The sequence below is a fragment of the Chelmon rostratus genome, chromosome 3, assembly GCF_017976325.1.
Source record: "Chelmon rostratus isolate fCheRos1 chromosome 3, fCheRos1.pri, whole genome shotgun sequence".
In the NCBI taxonomy this organism is placed as follows: domain Eukaryota; kingdom Metazoa; phylum Chordata; class Actinopteri; order Chaetodontiformes; family Chaetodontidae; genus Chelmon; species Chelmon rostratus.
Window position 1 is genome coordinate 20,403,646 of NC_055660.1, and position 22,771 is coordinate 20,426,416.

The window sequence follows — 22,771 nt, forward strand, 5'->3', positions numbered from 1 at the left end:
CCTGCAGCAGAAAAAGAAACAGCAGGAGGCCAAGAAAATAGGCAGCCCCGCCCCTGTACGACAATTAAAAAAACTAAACGAGCCAACACAGCGGGGAAGTTTGACACCTGTTGTGCTGGTTCTGAAAGAGCGAGGAGGTTTTAACGTGAAGCGCTAGCTCACATAATATAAACAAACAATGTTAGAACTATAAAAGTATAGAACAGAATATGGGTCGTGAAGGTGAGAAATCCTGTTTATGCAACTCATTTCCTAAAGGATTTTTTAGTCGCTAATATAATGAAATACCCTTAGAATAAAATTAAAGTTAAAACTCCAACTATCCAACCTATAGCATTATTAATACCTCAACTCTCATTAACTGTGCTATGGTAATACAGAGTAAAGGCTGGTAAAGAGTTTTATCACCCTCTGTTCAGGTGAATGAGTGTCAGGGACTTACTCAAAAGTTCAGAAACAGGAACATACAGACCAAGGAGTCAGTCAAGATCCATTTTAAGAAGAACAGAGGCACATGTGCCGTCATTTAGACTGCCAATTAAAGCCTTTCTGACAGCTGTTGTTTCAGGCAAAGACACTAATGGACAGTAATACCCTGCGGCGAGTGTGTGTGAGTTTGTGTGTTTTCAAACAGCAGTACTTTGAACTCTGCTGAGGATAAAAAAGTGATGATTGAGGAAGAAGCTGTGTATGTGTGTGTGTGTGTGTGTGTGTGTGTGTGTTGACGGTATGCATCTCTCCCCACATACCTGCTCCAGAACAGCCTGGGGGTTGTAACTGCCAAATCATGAGCCTGCAGAGTGTTTCCCCAGAGAACAAATACAGCCAGCCTGCCAAACAGTGTCCGACCTGCCAGTGGCTTTGAACTGAAGATGCCAAATTCAGCTCATGCTTTTAACTGCAGCGGCTCTGCCTGAAGCTTGACGCGCCTTCACATCACCCTTTGGCCATATCACCACTAAATGTTTGCTTGGTCCAAAACAGCTCTGCTCTGGATGGTTTATCAGCAGGTTTTATCAGGTGATGAAAGTGCCTGAAGCCTTTCACCGTTTGGTGGTACACCTAATGTATTACACAACATTTGTTTCATACTTCGGTGTATTTGTTTTTCAGGGTGGTGCTTTTACATATCAATTGAGCCTTATAGTCAAAATTGACTCTAAATATCAAGATGATTAAAAACATACATAGAACTGGACTACATGAAAGCAAATCTATACTGTGTCTGACTGATCACCAATCATGCTCACGGATTTGTCTCAGACGTAAACAAAACTCTTACCAGACAGGGACAGGATGATGTAAGAAAACATGCAGCTTTTCATCTTCACACTGCACAGCATGCATGCTGTTGTACATATTCTGTCTTCACATTTTACTTTAAATAAATTAGGAAAAAAGATTTCTGATCTCTCTGAGTCTGTTGCTTCAGGGTCTGACCCAGTTAAAATGCAGACATGCTATCAGTTCTTTGCTGCTTTTCTACGCTCTCTCCCAGGTGAGACGAATGTCAGAGAAGAGATGGAAAGATGAAAGAGACAAAAGATGAGAAAGTCAGGCTGTGTGGACAGACCTGCAGTGTGTCTGTGTTCGATCTGCACACTTTAATAGGCAGAGATTTTGAGCGTTTAGACAGTATGTTATTAGCCGAATGTGTGAATACTCTCACTGTCCAGCGACCCCCTTAGCCAAGCCCAGCCCTGCTGCTGAGTGCAACTGAGCTTCTACATGATCATCAATCATCACAGAATCACTCACATTTATTACATGTAATTCATCATTTGTCGTGTGTGGCTAAACAAGCATGTGTACGCTGCAAACTGTCTCTCGAAAAAAAAAAGGTCAGACACTATTTGGTGTAGACACAAACACTGTCAGGCCTGATTTTCCAGGTACAGAAGCAGTCGTACAGCATGCAGAGTTTCGTATGAAAGAGACTCTAACAAAGCCAGGCTCTCTGGGAAAAATGTATTATTTACATCCACTGCAGCTGCGATAGAAATGAAAGGAGGAGTGAAGAGATAAGAGAAAATCAAGTGGAGAAAAATAGACGGAAAGAAAAGGAGAACAAGAGACAGATGGTTGAGCAGAGAAAAGATCAGCAGCTCTTGAAAGTAAAATAAAAAGCACAACAAGCACAGTTATACAAGTGTGCAACACTTAAATCTGTCTGAAGTCACTGGAAAATTATTTGACCTCCTAATTAACTTTCAGTTCTTGGCATCCTGAAACTTAAAATGTTGCGTAATATATTTGCCATGCTGCAGCTGCTGAGCAACACTGCAGGTGATCACAGTATAGAAAACGGTGAGATGCAAATGACGTTACTGTATTGCAATGACGGCCACAACACTGGCTGCTAAAGTTCAGTATTTTCTCGTTACAAAGTGTGTGTTTGTGCAGCGAAAGATTTGGAACGGGGGAGGCAAACATGCATTCAGAGACACACTGAAAAGTTTATCTTCAGCTCCTCCTACCCATATTCACTTCTGTATCCTCTTTCCTTGCAGTCAAATCATTAACTGATCTGAATACATAATGCAAATTCCTCATGGACATAAATATCACAGGGGTGAAGGTTATTCTTAGGAAGTCAAGCCAAATTGACTTGGTAGTCAGGAAACTAGGCTCAACTAAGAAGTAAACTTGGACAGACCTTAATCTTAACCAGGAAAAGCAAATGTAATTAATACTAAAAATGACCAGACCACATGTCCAGGGCTCTTTTACCTTTCTAATGTTTACTGTCTTTCACTGTGTTTATTGTTGTCCACCAAATCACAGAGATAAATTCCAGAATCTGATCATGATAACTGGCCCACTGACGTGAAATTGAGCTGAAATTAATGTGAATAGTCACACCTGTGCTTTTCTGAAGCAAGAAGAAGAAGAATGACAGCATCAGTTCTTTCAGCAAGTGGCCCAAACAACACGTTGACATGTTCAGGTGACAACGCCTTTTTTACACTGACCACCAATCAGAGGGTCTGTGGTTCAATTCCCAGCTCCTCCATGGTCAAGATACATTGTGCTGTGCCATCAGGAGCACAGCCATCAACACATGCCACGTTCATGGGTGAATCAGCCCAAGGATTGGTACATTGATTGATGTCACCGTCATATAGAAGCGCTGTGTATGGCGGTGGCGTCGCTCACTGATCCTTAGCAGCTTCAGAAATGCTTGGGAAAATGTAGCTTGTGTGGTTGCGACTGTATTACTTGGCCAATTAAAGAGCTGAGCAGCTTAAAAGCTATTTGATTCAGAAAACCACAACGCTACTGGGAAATGTAGTTAAACTAGTAACGCCACTACTTGTAGTGCCACTTCTGCCTAACACTAGTGCCAGTATGCTGTTGTATACAATTAAGCTTACATGCAGAAACACAAAACACACACACAGAGTGACAGGCAAAGTGACATGAACTAATTAGCTACTGAAAGGCCAATTAACTTGAGATTAGTGTTCTCTCTCGAAGTCATCAAAGGCCCAAACTCTTTATCAGGTTGGACAACTACAACAACAACAGCATTGTTGCAGCTGTCAGTAAAAAGACAGACTCCGGATCCACCTCTCCTCACACCCCTTCAGTCTATGCTGAGTGCGGCGGGTCAATAACATTTTAGTGCTGAACAAATCATTAATCTGGCCCTCTGGCACACTGGAGAATTATGTGGACGACCATGCATTTCAAAGCCCTATTGATCTATATGTAAAAAGTGAGAGATGGCTGCCAGACCGTGAGACTGTAAGAGTGGTACAACCTGAACATCCTATTTTCAGCTGAAAATGCTGCTAGTAGAGTAAGATTCCCACGTTAGTTTGACTTGTTCAATATATAAACTTGTTTCTTTTCAACTTTTGCAGAATTTTCACATAAACACATCTCAATGTACAATCCCAGAATACAGGAAACAATGCCATAGACATTAGTAAAAGACATAAAAATCAGCATTGATGCAAACTGATCTGCATTCGATATTTTATCACTTAAACTGTAAAAAATGTAAGCCTGTTCCTTTAAAAGAGATGTAGCAGATCTAAGATCTCTCCTGAGGATTGCCCTCGAAGAATATTTGAGGAACGTGTTTGTGTTTGGTCATTTGAGCAGAACTAGTCTAAAGGACTTATACAGCTTATAGGGTTTTAAAATGTGTTGTTTCTGTCGTCTATTTGTTGTATAACTAGTTGGACAGTAACCATCTTGTTGCTGCACAGTCAAGCAAAGAAGTGTTGTGCAAAAGGCAGACGAGACACAACAGAGATGGAGTGCTACACCAGTGTGGGCTGGGACTGGGTGAGCGGACGCATGAACTGACATCAGCTGGATCGATCCACACTGATGAAGCTTTGATTTAGTGTGAGTCAGCGGTAAAAAGGGCCGGGAGGATGAGAGAAAGAGAGAAGGGGGGAAATACAGAGAAATGGATCGAGGAGAGAGAGCAGAAAGAGGGAGAGGAAGGAGCCGGAGAGAGAAGGGCAGCAGAGAAAGAGCAGCAGTCTCTCTGCTCGTGTTTGTCAGACTGAGCTCCAGAGATAAGAGGCGTTTCTCTGCAGAGGCTTTACATCTCTCTCTCTTTGTTCTTTTCATCCTCTCTTACTCTCTTTCTTGCCATTCTTCTAAGCCCTGAGCTGCTCTACTGCTGCCACCACAGAAGTATTCACCTATAAAGTGAATCTCTTAATGCTTCTGCTTTGATATTCAGCATTTTGGCTCTGTGGCTTTTCTGTCACTCTGAGCCTCAGATCTCACCGGAGGGTAAACCAGAAGCGGTGAGGCAGGGCACACGTGACTTTAGAACCTATAAAGGATATTCTAACTCAAAGAGCTGAAAAGATTAGTTCATTATTGATTAGTCACTCATTTGAGTCATTATTCAAGCAATAACACCAAACATTAACTTCTCAAATGTGGGTATTTGCTGCTTTTCTCGATCATGTGCTATACTAAATTGAATACTTGGGGCTTTTGAGCAGTGTTGGGGAGAAGTGAACATGTGATTCAACTAGAAGTGTAACTACATTTTGCAGCATGCTAGTAATTCAAATACATGTATATTTGCATAGTGATATAAGTGTAGCCATTATTTGTGCAGTTTACTAGTGAAGCTAAAATATTGGAAAGGACTAATTTTGTATTTTTGGCTTCTCTACTGTAAGTGAACCCCTTTAACAAGCCCTGCCACCTCCTTCTTCCATCCTGACGGCTGTGAAGGCATGCCCAGGCAATGCATTTGTCAGGCAGCCACCACCGCACACTTGACCTTTGTGAAGTGCATGTGCAAAAGGGCGTAGCTCTGTGCTCGCACAGTGACAGTGTCATCAGGGATAAACCTCCCAAATCTCAGCCTGAGGAAGAATCGTCATGGCTATACTTAAGTACATGTCACTGACTGGCTCCACCAATGAAACCTGTGTTTTAACTTGCGAGCTCGTGCAAAGATATAAATCTAAGAGCACATCGGTACTGATTATTGCTATTTATTAACAAATGTTCACAGAAGGTGTTGCGTGCTATTTTCTAACTGAGTAATTCTGCTTGGTGCACTGCCCCACCTGGACTGACCTAAACCTTGAAAACATTGTTCACAAAATATTCCTTGCACTTTCCTATGAATAGTGGGTTTTTTTATTTGTATTTTTTTTGGTATTTTACTGTATGACTTGTGAACAAGTGAGACCTTTGTGCAACAAACTTTTGCTGGCACGTGACTTATTTGTGTTATATTTTGCTCACTTTTGCCATTTTTTTGAGGTTTGAACTACTTTTTCTAAGTATCTAAGGTTGATTTCTCCGTGATTCACCATCTTCAAGAGTGAAGTAACTTGTAGCTTGCAAAGCCATGCTTTCAAAGTATCTTAACCAACACTGCCTTTTGAACCTGAATTTAAAGGTGTCACCTTGCACTCTGGGAAACTGTGACTGACATTTTTCTTCAGTAAAAACAACCCTAATTTACAAACATTACCTGTAAATAGTCTTTATTTGTTCAGCAGTGATCATGATATAGCTTCTGCAAAAATACCACGGCAGGAGACGAGACACACTCTGTTTGTGTGTATGTGCATGTGTCTGTCTGCATGTCTGTATTATTCCGCTCCAATGATAAGCGATACTCTTCCTACGCATGCACACTCACACATTGCACAAAGGGGAAGTAATGACTCATATTTCAGCAACATTTTGTTAAGTCAACACTGTGAGAAGCAAATGAGACACACAGCAGAAACACTGCATACAAACACGAAGATTTTTAAATAAAGCCTCTCCTCCTCTCTGCTCATTCATCTTTAAGTCAAAACGGTGAAGTCCAACATCAACACCGGGGCTTTTAGACACACACACACCGACTCTACTATAAAAACATTAGCATTCTACGCTCTGCGCAGTGCTTCAATTACAAACACAAACACTCACGCACACTCGCTCTCACAGACACACACACACACTTGTTTCCACCTGAGTCTCGAGGGAAACGGGTCGCTGCTTGGATTACCAGGAATGCTGCGCTGGACAAAGGACAATATAGGGAGGGACTGGAGCAGCACACTGGAGACTGTGTGGAGGTATTCCCAGTGAAACCCAGTTTAGATACAGACGGGAAACCCCAAGAGGTGAAACATTGTTTGTGTGAGGAAAGTACTTCAGAGCGAGTTTATTTTAGTTTGTCCTGACTTCATCAAGGGGGGAGTTCAGGTCAAAATTTCCATTATTATATATTAACATTTAGAATATCCAGACTAGAGTAAAGGGTTAAAGCCAGGTACTGACAGTTGAGATTAGTGGTTAAGAAATGAGCGTTGTGTCTGTGTGTGTGTATGTGTGTGTGTGGGTGGGTGTGTATGTAGAGAGGGCCCGTTAAACAAGGAGAACTTGAAATACACCCCTTGCTTATGAACAATTTAAGTGTCCTAAACTGAGAATATGAGGAGACAATTTAGCTCTATTAACTGTAGATCACAAAGCCGCACGCAAAGCGATTGATGTGTCCTGCTGCTGCTGCATCCTGCTGCCGGTGCACACTCAGTCAATGCTCCACATGTAGAAGACACAAACTATTCCAAAAGTTTAACCCAAAGGCTACGTTGCACTTTTATTACTTTTTTTTTCTGCGTCCATGTGTTAGCGATCCTTCAGATAAAGAGACACTACAGAGAAAAAAGAAAGCTAAATGTCTGTGAGGTGAAAACTTAAATATAGGTTACACAGTCACTGTCATCTTGAAGTGTAATTAAGAGAAGCTGTCACACAAGTAGAGATGTGTGTGACTACTGTATCTGTAGGTTTATTTGTCTTTTTGCCCACGGGGTGTCACCCACATGTTCTGAACACTTAAGTCTTTAACAACTACTTACAGTACGCTGGAACAAAACACACTACTGCTTCATATCAAAACAAAGAAGTGGCCATCAAGCCACAAAAGTCAAACCAAAGTTGTACAAGAGACAGCGTATCATAGTTAACTGCAAATAATTATTTATTTAGTTACAGTTTCCCAGAGCCCAAGGTGAAGTCTTCAGATTCCTTGTTTTGTCTGACCAACAGTGTATACAATGATATAAAACTGGGAGAAGCAGCACATCTGCACATGTTTGCATAATAACTTACAGTAAGTGTACAGTTTAGTCATGTTTCCCTTGAATTATCATCATCCGTATTACTAGGGATTGCAATGAGACAAGTTAGATTCATCTTCAAGGTAAAGCACAACACCCTGAACTGTCTGTAGCAACACAAAAGCTTAACGACCCTCCTTCTCATTCAGTGTTCAAATCCGTCGTCCTCACAGCCAAAGGGTGTTGTGTCTAGCGCATTGATCGTCCTCTCTGAGTCATCAAACTCATGTCCGGTGAAGAGAAAGGAAAGGACCTCGCTGTCTTTCTTTAACAATGTGCATTGTCTTTCTCTTGAGCGACTGTTTGCCAGTCCTCTTGCTGATGTCTGTTGAATGGGGGCATTTCAGCGTGTGGTTAGAGGCAGACCCTCAGCAGGTGGTCAGGCCCCTGCCTCTTGTCAGCTGTTGCGTGTGCATAGCAATAACTCCTTTAAATATTTTCTAAAAAGGAAAACAACAAGGACCAAGAGAGCCTCTGCAGATGCTCACACATCAACTCAGTGAAGATATGGATTAAGATAAGAGAGATAATAATTTGTTTTGCCCAGAGAATATTCTTCATTCAGTATCAGAAAGTATGGAAAAAATAACAGAGAGGAGTAACTGCGGCGGATTAGCCTCCATTCATCCAGTACAGCTAACTAATCTTGTTATTCTAGTCCTCGTGTACAAACTGTGCACTGTCAAAGACACTTGACTGCACTTCAGTCTCGTTTAGGAAAAAAACAAAATCACTGCAAAAAGCAACTGTGTTCAACTTAATGCACAGTAGCAAAAAGATTTTAGTGTAAAACACAAGTCTTCCAGGAACGTTTTGAGCCGGGCACAATGAACAGGGAGCTTCCTGTTGGGCTGAAGAGGAGTAAATCTCATTACGTAATGTCCAGTCACAGACCAGGAGTATTCAAAACGACGACAGGGTCTGACGTCACATGTTGCTATTGTGATCCCCACAATACAAATAAGACTCAGCTTGCCTTTCTATTTTAGGAGCAATGAATGAATATTAGAAGGAACAAAAAGCACAGCGAGTACCTGTTGTATTGTCAGCAGTACACGACTTAAAGGCTCATATTCCTGTACTTTCGACAACACATAGTAATTACACTTTTTTTAGATGACCTTAATATCTGATCCAAATTACAGGAAAACGCTGTTCTTAAAATGATGACGCTGGCCTGCTATGCGTGTATTGTGTCTATAGTACACCAACATTTTCAGTGTGTTTGGTTCAAACCACAATGTGACTGTTATGGTATAAACTTGTCCATTTTCACTGAACTACGGCCTGAATAAACAGACTACAATAACTTGAATTACACTTACAGAGAATAATGACTTCAGATGAATTCTAAGTAAATTAATATTAATACTGAAGACGTTAAATACACATGACAGACCCTGAATCATAACAGACTACAATGTCTGACATTTATATTTACCTCAATCCTGATAGACTGCAAACCTGCTGTTCTCACATTTACGCCATTTCTGTATCTTTTCTGGATCTGTCTCTACCTGGACATGCTGTGTCTGTTCTGCATACCTCTCTCTCTCTCTTTCCCTCCTTCCTCTCTGTCACTCCCTCTTCTTCGAGCTACCCAGATTTCCAATTAATCCCATTACCGTCAGAGAGATGTTGAGGCGCAACAGAGCCACCAGCGACTGAGGCAGTGAGAGAAAATGATAAGGAGGGATACTGGAGAGCAGACAGGGAAGAGGAGAGAGCGAGCGGAAGAGACAGGACAGTGCAGTGTGGTGTGGTGACACAGACGCCAACAGCTGAGCGAGACAGGCAGGGAAGCCGCGAGGCAGGGTCAACCGCATGCAACACACACACATCCAAACACAAACTGGGGGACAATGGACTCCGCACTGCCGCTGGACTGCCCCCCCTTTAACTCACCCCCTTCTCTAAAAACTACCTCTGCTTTCTTCATGTGTTCGCCTTTCTTTCACTAAACCCTCACGTCTCTATGTCTGAGTCCTTCCTCTGTTCCCATTCTGTCAAGTACTCTTTCATCATCCCCATTTTCCGGCTGGTTGGGTGCAGTCTGGTTGCTTACCCCGTTTGCTAGTGAGGGGAGTCCATGGTCAGCAGTCCCCCTCTTTCCCCCGGCCAAACCCTCATCCACTGAAGTCATCCAGGGCTAAGTCCGTTGTCTTGGCTCACACACACAAACACACACACACACACACACACACCACACACAGGTGTTCCCTTCAAAGGCAAGAGGAGGAGGAAGCGTCGGGATAGTCCAAAGGGTGAATCCCTGTTGGTGGTATAATCCAAAGAGAGGCAGAGGAGCGGTGCAGGATGTGCTGTTCACTTTAAAACACGGCACCGGCTGCCTGGTTTCTCCTACACCGACAGAGACCGCGACTGTCTCTCTCTCTCTCTCTCTCTGTAACACACACACAATCACACTAACACACACAAACACAAGCACAGACTCTGGACCTCACACCCTCACACTCACACACTTTCCCCTCTCTCGCTGACTGGTTCGCCGGCTGACTCGCATTCACACAGTGAGAGCTCAGATCAGGCAACAGTTGTTGAATTCATGGCCCCTCCCTCCCCCTCGTGGGTGGTTGCTTAGCAACTGGCTTCTGTGGGCGGGGCTTGCGAGAGTCCTCACATTGCTGCACACTCTGCTCTGGGCTGCCGCCTACTCAGGCTATATTTGCATATCAAGCCCTGCCTGCTCTTCGTCTCTGTGCTGTAGAAGAGGCCAGTGCCTGTGTGGGCCGTGGGGGGACGGGGGGGGGTGAACGCTGTCACTTAAACTGAAACAGTTTGTCTTCAGTGATGCAGCAGATTCCACAAGATGGGTCAAAAAGAAAGAGACATACTGGTTAGTAACAACTAGAGGAAGAAAAGGGGGGAGGAGGCATTAGAGAGAAGGAGGGGGTGATGGCAGAGCAGCGACAAGCATTTGTTGCCCTGTTCACTCAAATAAGTTCAGTAAATCACTTAAAAACAGGAGAAGACACAAATTAATCTAACATGTTAGAGCGTAAACAATTTGTCAATCAATTAGTCGATCAATAGTGAATTAATTGGAAGCTATTTCAGTAATGAATAAGTTCTTAAAGTAATGTCTTAAGCAGTAATGTCAAATACACGTTCAAGCTTCTCCAATTTGTTGGCTTCCTTACACTTTAATCTTATTAAACTGAATATCTTTGGGTTTTTGAATGATGGCCAGACAAAACAAGAAACTTTAAGATGCCAACCTGGGCTATGGGCCATTTATTCTTAAATATTTTCGGACATTTTATGGACAAATAATTGATTAATAGAGAAAACAACTGACAGACTAATCGATATTGGAAATAATCTAAAGTTGCAGCCCAGCCCAGCATTGAAATAACCACAATCTAATCTCATATCATTACTGAGACTGTATCCCACTGCTCTAACATAAACTCATTACAACCCAGTTGCTTCTCACCTCCCAAACGAGACGACACACTGGACTGTTGGGTAAAACTCTGGTTAATCCAATGAAGGTGGTTCACATGTTCGCAATTCATTTGCAGGATCATATGATTCAAAGTTGAGAAAAGCTTCAAATCTCTTGTGAAATCCTTTCAAAAATGCACAGTGGTCAATGTTCACATGAGGCTGTGTTTCATGGTTCCTGAAAAGTTGACATTTTAGAGATACAATGTGTGAAACTAAGATAAACAACATATCTTAACATCCTTTCAGAATTCTACAAAACTAACTTGTTTCTGCTGTCATTTCTTCTTTCTAAATAATTTAACAGTACTTACTGGTCTTACTGATGTTCCCTGAAGCATATAATTTACTCCTCAAAGAGTCTACTGAAGTTTTAAATAAATGTAGGGAAATATTCTCTGAGTGGGCTCTCTGCAATGTTTACCATTACTTCTTTTTCAGCTCTTATCTCAGCTCTACAGGGCATTTCAGTCATTCTTTCAGCTGCCACTACATGCTTTACTCCTCCACTTGCATCTTTTAAATGGCTCCTATTCTAGTTGGAGGCTGACCAGACTCTCTTATCAGAGTCAGGGATACAAAAAACAACCTGAAGTCTGCATTGAAGGGCCTGGACGTCTTCTAATTAGAGCTCCAAAAATGTGATTATCATGTTTGCTACTCATGTTGGGTGGCGCCAGTCCCTTCAGTCCCTTGTGGAGCTATTTTGCATTCAAAACTTGTTTTAAAGATATTGTTAGTGAGTGTGGCCAGAGTTGAGGCTACAAATGAGGACCATATGGACATTACAGTGATGTGATGGCAGACAGAGTGCTGTACACTAATTGCAGACTGACTTAGACAGCACCATGAACATGTTTTAACCACCAGTAGACAGTATCTTTGTTCATGTGAAGCTACACATTTTCCACAAAGACGTCAAGATGACCTGGTTTCAGCTGTGCTGCACAAAGACATACAGGCAACGGATAAAACACACAGATTACCAGAAGCAGTTCTAAATGCAACATGAAGTGCTCTGTTACTACTGCTCCTTATGTTTGGTTTAGAAAGGGCTCATGAGTTGACATAATAATTCAGGTTATTTAAAGGTAAAAGTACTCAATGCAGAAAATGTAACAAAAAAGCAGCATTTTAATGTTTTAGTTTGTTGAGAACTATATTGAATTGGACTGTAACTAGTGATTATTTTCATTCGCTATGTGATGCTATTAGTAATGCTTAAAAATAATTGGAAGGAAAATCACTAAATTCTCACTTTTGGGAAGCTGGAACCAAGAAAAGTTTTTACATGAAAAATCATAAAACAAAAAATATTCGCCAATGAATTTTCTGTCAATCAGCTATTCTATTAATCAACTAATCATTTGAACTTTGCTTCTGGGCAGTTTAATTCATAACAATCATATCTTATAAGCTCTTGTATGCAAAAATTTAAATGTAAAGTGACTAAAGTGGTCAAATTATTGTAGTGAAGTAAAAAGGATCTCAGATTTGTACTGTTATTGAATAAATGTACCTAATGTATCCTAAATGTATCTATTTTATCTATTTTTCTTCCTCTTGTTTGTTTTTACTTTGTTCTGTATGCTTGTTTATATATACTAATAAATGAATCATAAAAAGAACAGATTTCAGTGCAAACAATTTCTCAGATATATTTGCAATATTTCTTCATTATCTTGTCTGACTGAACAAGCTGCTATCACCGTATGATCCACTTCCTCCTCATACTGTCATCTGAGAAGCTCCCTGACTCCCATATTGCTGTTGTCCTACTTATATTTGAAGGACCTGTTCCCCATGCTGTGGAAACATAAATCACACACTCTACTGCCATCATAACAACACTCCTCTAGTCTCCGTGCTACTTGAAATAAAAGGAGAAGGATGATAGCCTCTGTATATTTTTGACTAGTTTTTGCTATTTATTTATTTTTGCCGTATGTTCCTTTTATGCATTTATTTCTTGATTCTATCAAATTTCCTCCTCGCTATGCTTCACCAGAATATTAGATTAATCTGCCAAATTTGTCATTGTACCTATGATAAATTCTCATAGTTTCTGGGAATATGTTGCTATGTTTGTGTGGTGTTGGCTCAGGTCTCACCACTTCATGTCTTGTTCCAGTAAGTGGACACAGCAGCCTCTGGCAAGAGCTGATGACATCTGAGCCAAAACTTAATCCTGCTAAAATTACAAGGCAATGTCAGGGAACATATTTCCTTCTCTCTCTCTCTCCCTCTCTCTCTCTCTCTCTCTCTCTCTCTCTCTCCATATTTTCAGCGTTTCAGTGTTAATTTCATGAGTCATACTCTGCATGCAGGCCAATCTCTGTGCCTCAATAGGCGTCACAGTGTCATCACTGCTTGAGTCCAGACACTCGATGTGAGTACTCCTCTGCAGATGGAGTGACAAGAAAAAGAGGGAAAGGTGGTGAAGAGATATGATCCAAGCTGAGGGAGCCAAATAAAAGCTAATTGTGTGGAAAGGAATGCACCCTTCCTATAGTCTCCTCTATTTCTCCCTCCCTCTTGCTCTCTTTCTCCGTCACCTCTCAAAGACGTTGGCAGTGGCTCAACCAATGGCCTGTGGCTATTTGTTTATGTGCAATTTGTTAGAGGGCTGGCCCCTTTCCCCCCTTTCAAAGAAGCCATTTACAATTCTATTCATGTCTACCTGCCTCATTCACACTGCAACACACAGTTATGGTCCAAGGGGTTTGGACAGGTTTTCACTCCGTTCTTTCATAAAGTGTTAACACAGTTATGTTAATGCAATTCAGAGAGGAGAAGACATTATTACATTACTTTCTATAATGGTGTACAGTATAATGGAGTGAAGGGAGCTGCAGTATTGAAGCGATGAGGCTCAGTGGCAAAGAGGAGGTGGTGCTTTTGCATTATAGTCCTCATAGATGAATGGACACAGGGCTGAAATCAACACATACACACATCTTGAACTGCACATACAGTAGTGTTAAAAAAAAAAAACCTAAACAAATGTGCATGTAGCAGAGTTCAGCTGAAGCAGCTCTGCGGGGATTCTCAACCAGCTGCTGGGGTTCGCAATGCAGCAAGACGAATGATAGCGTGGAAGAGGGTGGGGGTAGAGATGGATAGAGCGAGGGAGGGAGAGGCCCCAAAGAATAAGAAATTGAAGCACAAGAAGCTTAAAAGAAGAAAATGAGGCAGGGATACTCCTCAAGGGGCAGTGGGTTGGCAGGCTGCTCATTTGCTGTGAATGCTACTTCAGCAGATATGGAGAGCTTTGGACATGCGTGTGGACCGCCACACCTGTGGCTACTTCAAGGCTTCCTGTGGCAATTAGGGTTGGGCAGCAAACTCTGTACTTTTAAGAGCGTCAACCAATTAGTACAGAGTACTAATTCAATTCAAATCAGTCAGTTCCAAATACTGGCACCTGGTGCAACACTCACTGCTTTGTGATGTGAAGTGCAAAGTTAGCCAGGGCAACATGTCTAAACGTGTAAACCCATGACGGCGCCACCCATTGGTTTGTGGACTACCATTTTGAAGCCTGAAGTTTGGCATTGTGGCCATTGCTTTCTTGGTTTTTGGAGACAGAAGCGACCATATTCTGATGAGAGGGTGGAGCTTGGGGAGGACACACATTGCTACACCTCTATAGGTGGTGCCTATATTGACTATTTTACTCTAAATAGATAATCATTTACAGAATGCACATTCTTGCTGTACTGAAAAAGACTTGAAAATAGTGATTGAGAAAGTAGCTATTACGACCAAAAAGCTTGGCTTAACCTGAAGAAACACCTGGTCAAACACAAAACATTAACTAAAAGTTGAAGAGTGTACTGTGTTTGAAGCAGCCGCTTTGTTGACTTTAGCTTAGCGTTTGTACTAGCATTTGCCAACATTTACTGGCTATGTCCGAAATTCCTTACCAACATGCTATTTAGTATGCAAGATGCTATAGTATGTCTGAAAACTCAGTATGAAATTAATAGCGCATCAATTCTATACTATTAAAGGGGAAATATTACAGTATGCATGCAATGCAGTCGTGATGACAGCAACAACATAATCACATGCGCTTCCTCCGAGACAAACACAAGAACACGCGTTCTCGCACTGCTCTGGGGACAGACTGTGACAGGATGGAGGTTGTAAGGACGAGTTTGGAAGGGGAGAGGGAGGGAAGGAGAGGTCTCATTTTGTGTGTCGTGTAAAATGTTCTAAATAAATAAAACATTCTAAATAAATAGAATGTTCTTAATAATTAACAATGTTGAAATTGAGAAGTTTGGATTTATTTTTTTAAACTGATATTTAGTTATCACAGAGAGAGTAATGTACTGAAAAAAGGTGCCGTTGGGTAATGATACCAATTTCCGGATACCAGGGGTCCGTTTCACAAAGCAGGTTCAACAAACTCTGAGTGTAACCCTGAACTCTGAGTTGATCTACTCTGAGATAGGAAACTCTGAGTTTTCGATTCCACAACAGCAGATTTGAGTTAGTTTGATTAACTCAGAGTAGGTCCACCTCGAGTTAAGCGCGTGCACCGCAACTTTAAAAAGACAGCATCAATGGAACCCCGATTTAAGGATTCACCATGGCAACGGGGAAGCGGAAGGCTGCGTACTTCACGCCACTGGAAATTAGACATTTTAATGCGCTCATACAGCGAATATGAACACGTTTTTAGACGGAAGTCCAACACCGCTGCAGCTGCGAAGGAGAGGGAGACGGCGTGGGAGAACATTGCTGCTCGGGTCAATGCGTGAGTATAAATGTAGTCCTTTGAAATCACAATAATATTACAGGGCAAAACTGCTTGAATGGTTGCCTATTAATTTATTTCATTTAGGTGCAATCCCGCGGGGGAGAAGCGCACTTGGCAGCAGCTTAAAATGAAATATAAAAACATGGTTGAAACAGGTAAGACCTCGGCATGATCTCATGGAGGTAGCTACCTCATTTTGATCATGTTTTACATTGTAAAGTAAATATTAAGTGGCTCCCTTTCATTGTAAAATTGGTTATATTGTGTTCATATAATGTTTTGTTTTTTGTTAACGAATGAAATAAAATTTAAAAATGAAAAAAGTGTTCTCATCTATATCATGTTATGTTAAATAATTAAGCCTATATTTAAACTAACACAGACTTTTACTCAGCCAACAGAAAGAAGGCAGATGCACGAAGAACGGGTGGTGGCCTAACACTGGAAACTATCTCCCGACGAATATTTAATTCTCTGCGCAGTATCGCTGCACCTTCATCCACGGGATCATGATCAAAAGACGTTAACATGCCATGTTAACGAAAAAAGTCACCACCTACTGTGCCTAATGGACTTCCACTGACTGATATTTTTAATGATTTTTTTTAATAACAGACGGCAGAACTATGCCAAAACTCGTCTGCCGACTGAATGAATGAATGAGGAAGTGAAATACGGTGTGTGGTTGAAAGAGGGCGGAGACACAGAGGAACTCGAGGTTCCTTGAGTAAAACCTGGTCCCGACCAGGTTAGGTTCATAGAGTCAGTTACTGCGGTAACTGACTCGGAGTTTAACTTACCTCTGTCTGTGAAACAGGCTTGAGTTACCCCTCTTTCTCTGGTTTGACTTACCTTCCTATGTGAAACGGAAAACTCAGAGTTTCCCTCATTTCAGGGTTAACATACTCGGAGTTTTCAGTAAACCTGCTTTGTGAAACGGACCTCAGCACCGATATTGGTTCAAATGTAAACAGGACCCCAACTCTAGTACCAATGTTGTTAGTTCCCATTCAGTTTCATTTCAGTCCATTAACTCTCTGAGCTGCTTTATCCCACTAGCCTCAGTTACTCAGTACTGCACCCTGCAGCTCATTCTCCAGTATTCTGAATTGCTCCTGCCTCAGATAATTTCCGTAACCTCAGTCTGCATGATGGCACGGACAGATCTGACTTCTGACCACGTCACATTGAAAGATTTGACTTTTTTTTTAATTATGTGTAATTTCTGGCTTAATTAATAAGTACATATAATTTGAAATGTTGCATTTAAGATGCCATTTATCCTCTATCATTACACGGGGTTAGGGTTTGGAGAGGTGTATTTGAAGTTGAGGTCTGTTGCAGAGCCAAAGATCTGACAACATGCAACCACTAACTGCACAACGCTAAGAGGCTCACTTTAATAACAATGTAGGCAGTGGAGGCAGTGAGAGGAAGGGGTCGGCTAGAGTGTGAGTGAGCAAGCTGGTGAGCGAGTGAGCAGGGGGAAGATTGAAAGGGCTGAATTGCGCAGTATCTTTTCTGTTGCTATCTTGATTTTGCCAGTCTTGACAGAAAGAGTGAGACCATGAGTAAATGAGTCTCAGCGCGTGTGATTGAAAAATGTAGAAGATTAATTTGACACGAGCAAAGGAGACATGGTGAGGAGGGGGAAAACACAAAAGTCAAATGACGAGAATGACAAAACAGAGAAATACATGTACGCAATATGAAATTTAAAGGAGACAATGCACAGAGACAAATGCGAAAGTACACGAAAGAAATAAAATATCAAATAACAGTCAGAAGTATGAATTCTTTACACAAAACCATCAAACTGTCAAACAAAAAGCATGAACAGTGATTTACAATCAACTTCCTTAAACTTATTCTTCATACAGAAGCAGCAAGTAACAGAAGTATAGTATTGCATAGGCGTATGAAATATTATCTCCTGCTACTGCAGGTCTAGTGAGAACAACAGCTACTGTTGTCATATTGAAATGTGAACAAAAGCTATAAAAGGGTTTTTGCAGAATTGTATTTAAACTGAAATATAAGTAATAGTGTATCCAGTCACAATGAGAAAATTTTGAGGGAATCCTGCAGGTGAAATCACACAGGATGCAGCACTTCCTCCAGCAGGACACGTCTACAAATCTGCTGGTGACTGTATGGCTGTCACATGAGTGAAACCAGGCTACTGGGTTAGTTTTGCCTTCAGGGAAAACTCACACACAGCTGTGGAGGTATTGATTACTGTTCATATGCTGAGAATGCATCTGCATATGAGGGGTCACAGTATACCCTTACACACTTATGAATGACAGACAAGTATCTAGTATGCAATCAGATTTAGACTCCACCAAGAGAGAATGGTATATACTTCAGAATGGCATGCAAATTCACATACACATGTAATGACAGTGTACTGTATGCAAAGGGCAGTGTTATTAAGTGCTCCAATGCAGTGGAAACACGAATTTTAATATTTCCCCAGTCATCCAGTCATGAAGAGTACAAAAGACAAGAATTCATTTTTTTCAGCTCAACAGATCAATGCATCCAGCACCATGCAGTTCAACAATTGAAAACCCATTTGTATGATGGTTAGAAGTTGTTTCAGTAAAACATGGTTCACAAAAACAATCGTCCACTACCTGCAAAGTTTTCTTTTCTTTTCTTTTTTTGCTCATTTAATTTGGTGTTTTAAGTTACTTATGATGTTTATATGAGCTAGAGTACTGGCTGCATATCAGAACAGTCTTGAGTGTTATTTCAAACAGTCATGCAGGTATGGGTGACAAATGGATGTGTCTTCATCTACATTATGTACAAACTAATGAGTCAGTTATGTGGCTCATAATTGGAGTTCCATCCATGTTGGCCTGTCTCCTGACAAAATGGTTGTTAGACAAGACAGAATGTAGGTACTGTTGGATGTTGGATGAATGTATACAATATTAGCAGTGGTGAGCTGATGTTTGCTATATTGCAGCAATGGAAACCTATGTTACCTTATACTGTAGAACTTTCTGATTCACACTTTGCATATATATCGAAGCTTTCTGTCTTTTAAGGCTATCTTTGTTGTTATGTGATGTCTTGTATATATATCTCCTCCATAGTGACAATGGTTGATCTCCTCTGTCAGCATGCTGAGCATGCCCAGCTAACAGGTGACTGACAACAAATCAAAGCCTGATGATCAATACACGACCTGACAGTCCATCCATCAAATCACCAACAGCCAGTGGGACAGCAAGTGACAGAGGGATCAATGAGGAAGATAAAGACAAGTCTGATTAAAAGCTGAGATAGGAAGGTGAGAGAGAGACAAACAGCAGGAGAGAGACAGCAGAAATACTGAAAGGACGATTCGCACTGTAGAAGAAATCTGATGATTTGTGTTTCAGAGTTTTCTACAGAACTCGAACCATTTCATCAAAATCCCAGGTGTATTTGCAGCTCAGAGCTGAAGAAGTGCTACAGAGCTACAGTAGGATGTTTAGGGTTGAAAGGAGGTTTTCACTTCATCTATTAAAAGGTTACAGTGGGTAGAGAGGGCACCGTGTGTGAGCTGAACCGAAACAATTCAACTAGACAATGGCTGCTAATTAGCCTGACAGACAGGAGGGAAAACACTGAACCATGAAAGGAGTTATTGTCCAAGGTCATAGAATATAAATGCACTTTGCAAAGAGATGAACAAACACAACAGATGCACATAGATCACACACAGTGGACGAAGGATTAGAGTTTAATGAGACAGATAAACTGTATTTTCAAAGCCTCTATTGTTCACAAACATGTTTTCGTCTTTTATCCAGAATGGACACATAATTCATTAGTAATTATACTTAAACTGCTGGTAAACATGAACAATCCTTCAGAGTACTTCACAGCTGCTGCAAAGGATCACAACAGACACATTGTACTACTACTGGAACCAATACCAAGATCACAACAGGATAGTGAGTGATAACCTGTTCAACATGTGATGAACTGTTATATTTTTTGTATTATTCCAATCGCACAGAAAGCAGTGCTGCAGCGTTGTGGTTCTAAGACACCTGGGTGCTGACACAGGAAATCCTTTCTTTCACTCACAGTTCTCGTTTAAGTGGAAAAAAGATTTGAGCCAGCTGTCAGGTTTACTGTGTGTCACCTTGTTGTGAAACTGTGTTTTTTCTTTTTACTGAAACACCTGTTGAAACAGTTTGTGCAAGCATAAACTTCCTTTAAGGCTATATTGTAACACTGAAGTGGAGGCGACATTTATGTGTGAAATTTCCTTGCAAACTCTCTATGCTGTTCATCAGTCTCTCTCCTCAAAGCTGCAACAAGTTGCTGCTAGAACGGTGTTCAGCCACTTTCATCATTGATAGTAAAGATAATACCACAGATGGAAATATCAGCAAAACAAAAGCGTGATGATATGCACCCTGCAGCTGAAAAAGGAAAAAGAACATAGGAGAATATCATATGTGCTGGATTGATCCTTCAGATCTCCAGGAGGCCTTTCTAACTCAATTGGCCTTTCTATTGAACTGGTAGCATTATTTATCTAATATTACACTAAAAACTAATAGTCGACCACTATTTTCTTTAATACTTTCATAGTGTGAAGAAGGCATGATTGTAATTCTGAAACATAAATGGAAATGCTGTATTGTCCTTCTTTCCTCAGTTAAGTTTTATCGCATCTTTTCTTACATTTTTCAGCCAATATTGCAATTTCAGGAGCAATCAACTGTGCTCATTCACATCATGTTGTTAGTTATGAAATGTCTCAGTAAATTCAAAACAATGCAGTCCCTTAAAGGTTTACAGTCATGTCCAGTCGGTTTGGTGAATGCAGTGCCACAACTCCCACTACAGTGGGAGTGTTGTTTATGAAAGAGGGAGAGAGAAAAAGGGAGGGGAGGAGCCAGTGATCCAGAACTGAGCTCCTGTGACAGCTTTTCAATTCAGTCCACACATCACAGGACAATCAGCGACCTAATTAAACAAACAGAGAGAGAATGAGAGAAAGAAAAGAGAGAAACAGAAAGAAAAGATGAGGGGAAGAAAGAGAAAGTGGTGAAGGTGGAAAAGAAAATGGGTGGACTGATCGGAATTTAGTGAGAAAAATGGGTTGAAAGGAACAAAAAACTGCAAAGAGAGGGAGGGAATGAGAGGATCTAAAGAACTGGTGGAGAAAATCAATGATTAAATCAGGGAAGGCCCAAAACATGAGCAGCAGAGTAGAAAGAATGTAAAGTAAGATAATGGAAAGAGGGATGGCAACAGTAGTGAGGAGTGGTGCAGTGTTTTACACACTGGCCTTGAGCAACAGAAGAAATGCTGGCTCAGATTTGGGGGCAGCAGTGCTGGTACAAGCAATTCAGTTTATCCACTTTGAAAAGAGGAAGACAGGGTCTGGACACTAATTATGGATAACAAGACAGACAGACGGACAGCGGAGCTTAGCCAGGACCTCCAACACAAGTCAGGAGAGATAGAGAAAGATGAAATTACAGAGACAGCAAATTAAGGAGTGAGGGAGAAAAGTGAGACAGAAAGTGAGAGAGAGTAAAATTTTAGATTTAATAAGACAAAGGGTGCACGGATGGCAAGGGGTCTCATTTTTCCCACTACCACAAAGACCTTGCCTGCAGCCATTACATGGCCAACAGCAGAGTATAAACTGCAAAAAACAACTGTGGAAAAATCCCCTCAAGTATAAGAGAGAAAAAACGACAGTTGGATACCAAAGACTGAATGACAGAGAACGTATCCTGTTGGTCACACTGATTCAGCTATCTGACAGTTTCCTGTGAGGCATCACTCAGACTCAGTGCAGTCTGTGCACATATTAGTATGTGTAACTGTTCCTAAATGCAGTACAATCTCTCATTTCAGCTGTGATTTGTACTTTGAACAGTATGGAACACTTTTCTGTATTCTGCTGAGTACTGAGACGCTTCCTTCTTCATTCTCTGCAGAAAAGACAGTTGACAGCTGTGCCAGTTCACATGTTGTCTGTTCTGCACTCTGTTCTGTCTTGCAGGGAACGACGAAAGAGGCACCCAGGCAGAAAGAGAAGTTGTTCGGAAATTAACAGCTAAAAGTGATGGCGAAGCAAAGTGTTAAGAGAGTGTCATCAAAAAAGGAAGGGCCAGAGGAGATTACCCACGCACATACTGAGACTACTGAGACGGACAGTGAGGACAGACCAGTTAAACGCATACAGGACTAGATAGCCTCTATTTATCCCAACAAGTCCTCCAGATTGAACGACCAAATATGTCTTTAGTCTATCACCTGTACAACACATACAAGAGCTTTCTGACCTGATGGCCCTAAAGTAGGGATGCACGATAATTATAACAGGAAATTATGATGTCATTCCGATAAGTCCGATATCATGACGAACAGCCCCAATAACATATGTGTTTTTGGTCAATCTCTGCGTCCTCAAGTCTTTTGTGTCTTAATATCGCTCCTCCTGTCGGTCCAGCGTTGTTCTTTACTTTTCTTGTCTTTTTTGCTGGAGACATCATTCTCCAGCCAAGTGTTTGGTCCTCTCCAAACAAATTAAAAATAATGTACGGAAAATGCTCCATATTTTGCCACTCAAATCAGCTGGCGATTTGTTATTGAGCTTGGTACATTAAAGGATAACTTTCGTTTTTTACAACCTGGACTTTATTTGTAGCATTAAATACGACCATTTAGACACCCTGACAACTTTGGTGGCATTTGGAGTCGTTTTGAAGAAATTAGCCCTAGAGGAGCGGCGTGTATATCCGTACAATGCGAGTAATCGGGGCACCCGTGCGTAGCCTCTATAAACGCATAATCTGTGGCGAAACTCGTTCATATTCCAATATTTTGTTATGATATGCTGGCGCTATTCCCCTCTGAGCCCGTGGTGGCATGTTATCAATATACAGCG

At 41.3% G+C, this 22,771-nt stretch overlaps 1 protein-coding gene across 5 annotated transcripts in view; it reads right to left on the bottom strand.

Moving 5' to 3' along the window:
• rab11fip4b (RAB11 family interacting protein 4 (class II) b) overlaps positions 1–22,771 on the bottom strand; it is a 63,909-nt gene that overhangs the window by 18,859 nt on the left and 22,279 nt on the right. For 2 of the 5 annotated variants that reach the window (XM_041933002.1, XM_041933001.1), the window contains exon 1: positions 9,682–10,119. The exons of the other annotated variants lie outside the window; for them this stretch is intronic. In XM_041933002.1, coding sequence (XP_041788936.1) covers positions 9,682–9,759 — 78 coding nt within the window. In that variant the 5' untranslated portion in view covers positions 9,760–10,119. Of the gene's footprint in view, positions 1–9,681; positions 10,120–22,771 lie in introns of those variants that run through there. 5 annotated transcript variants of the gene reach the window in all.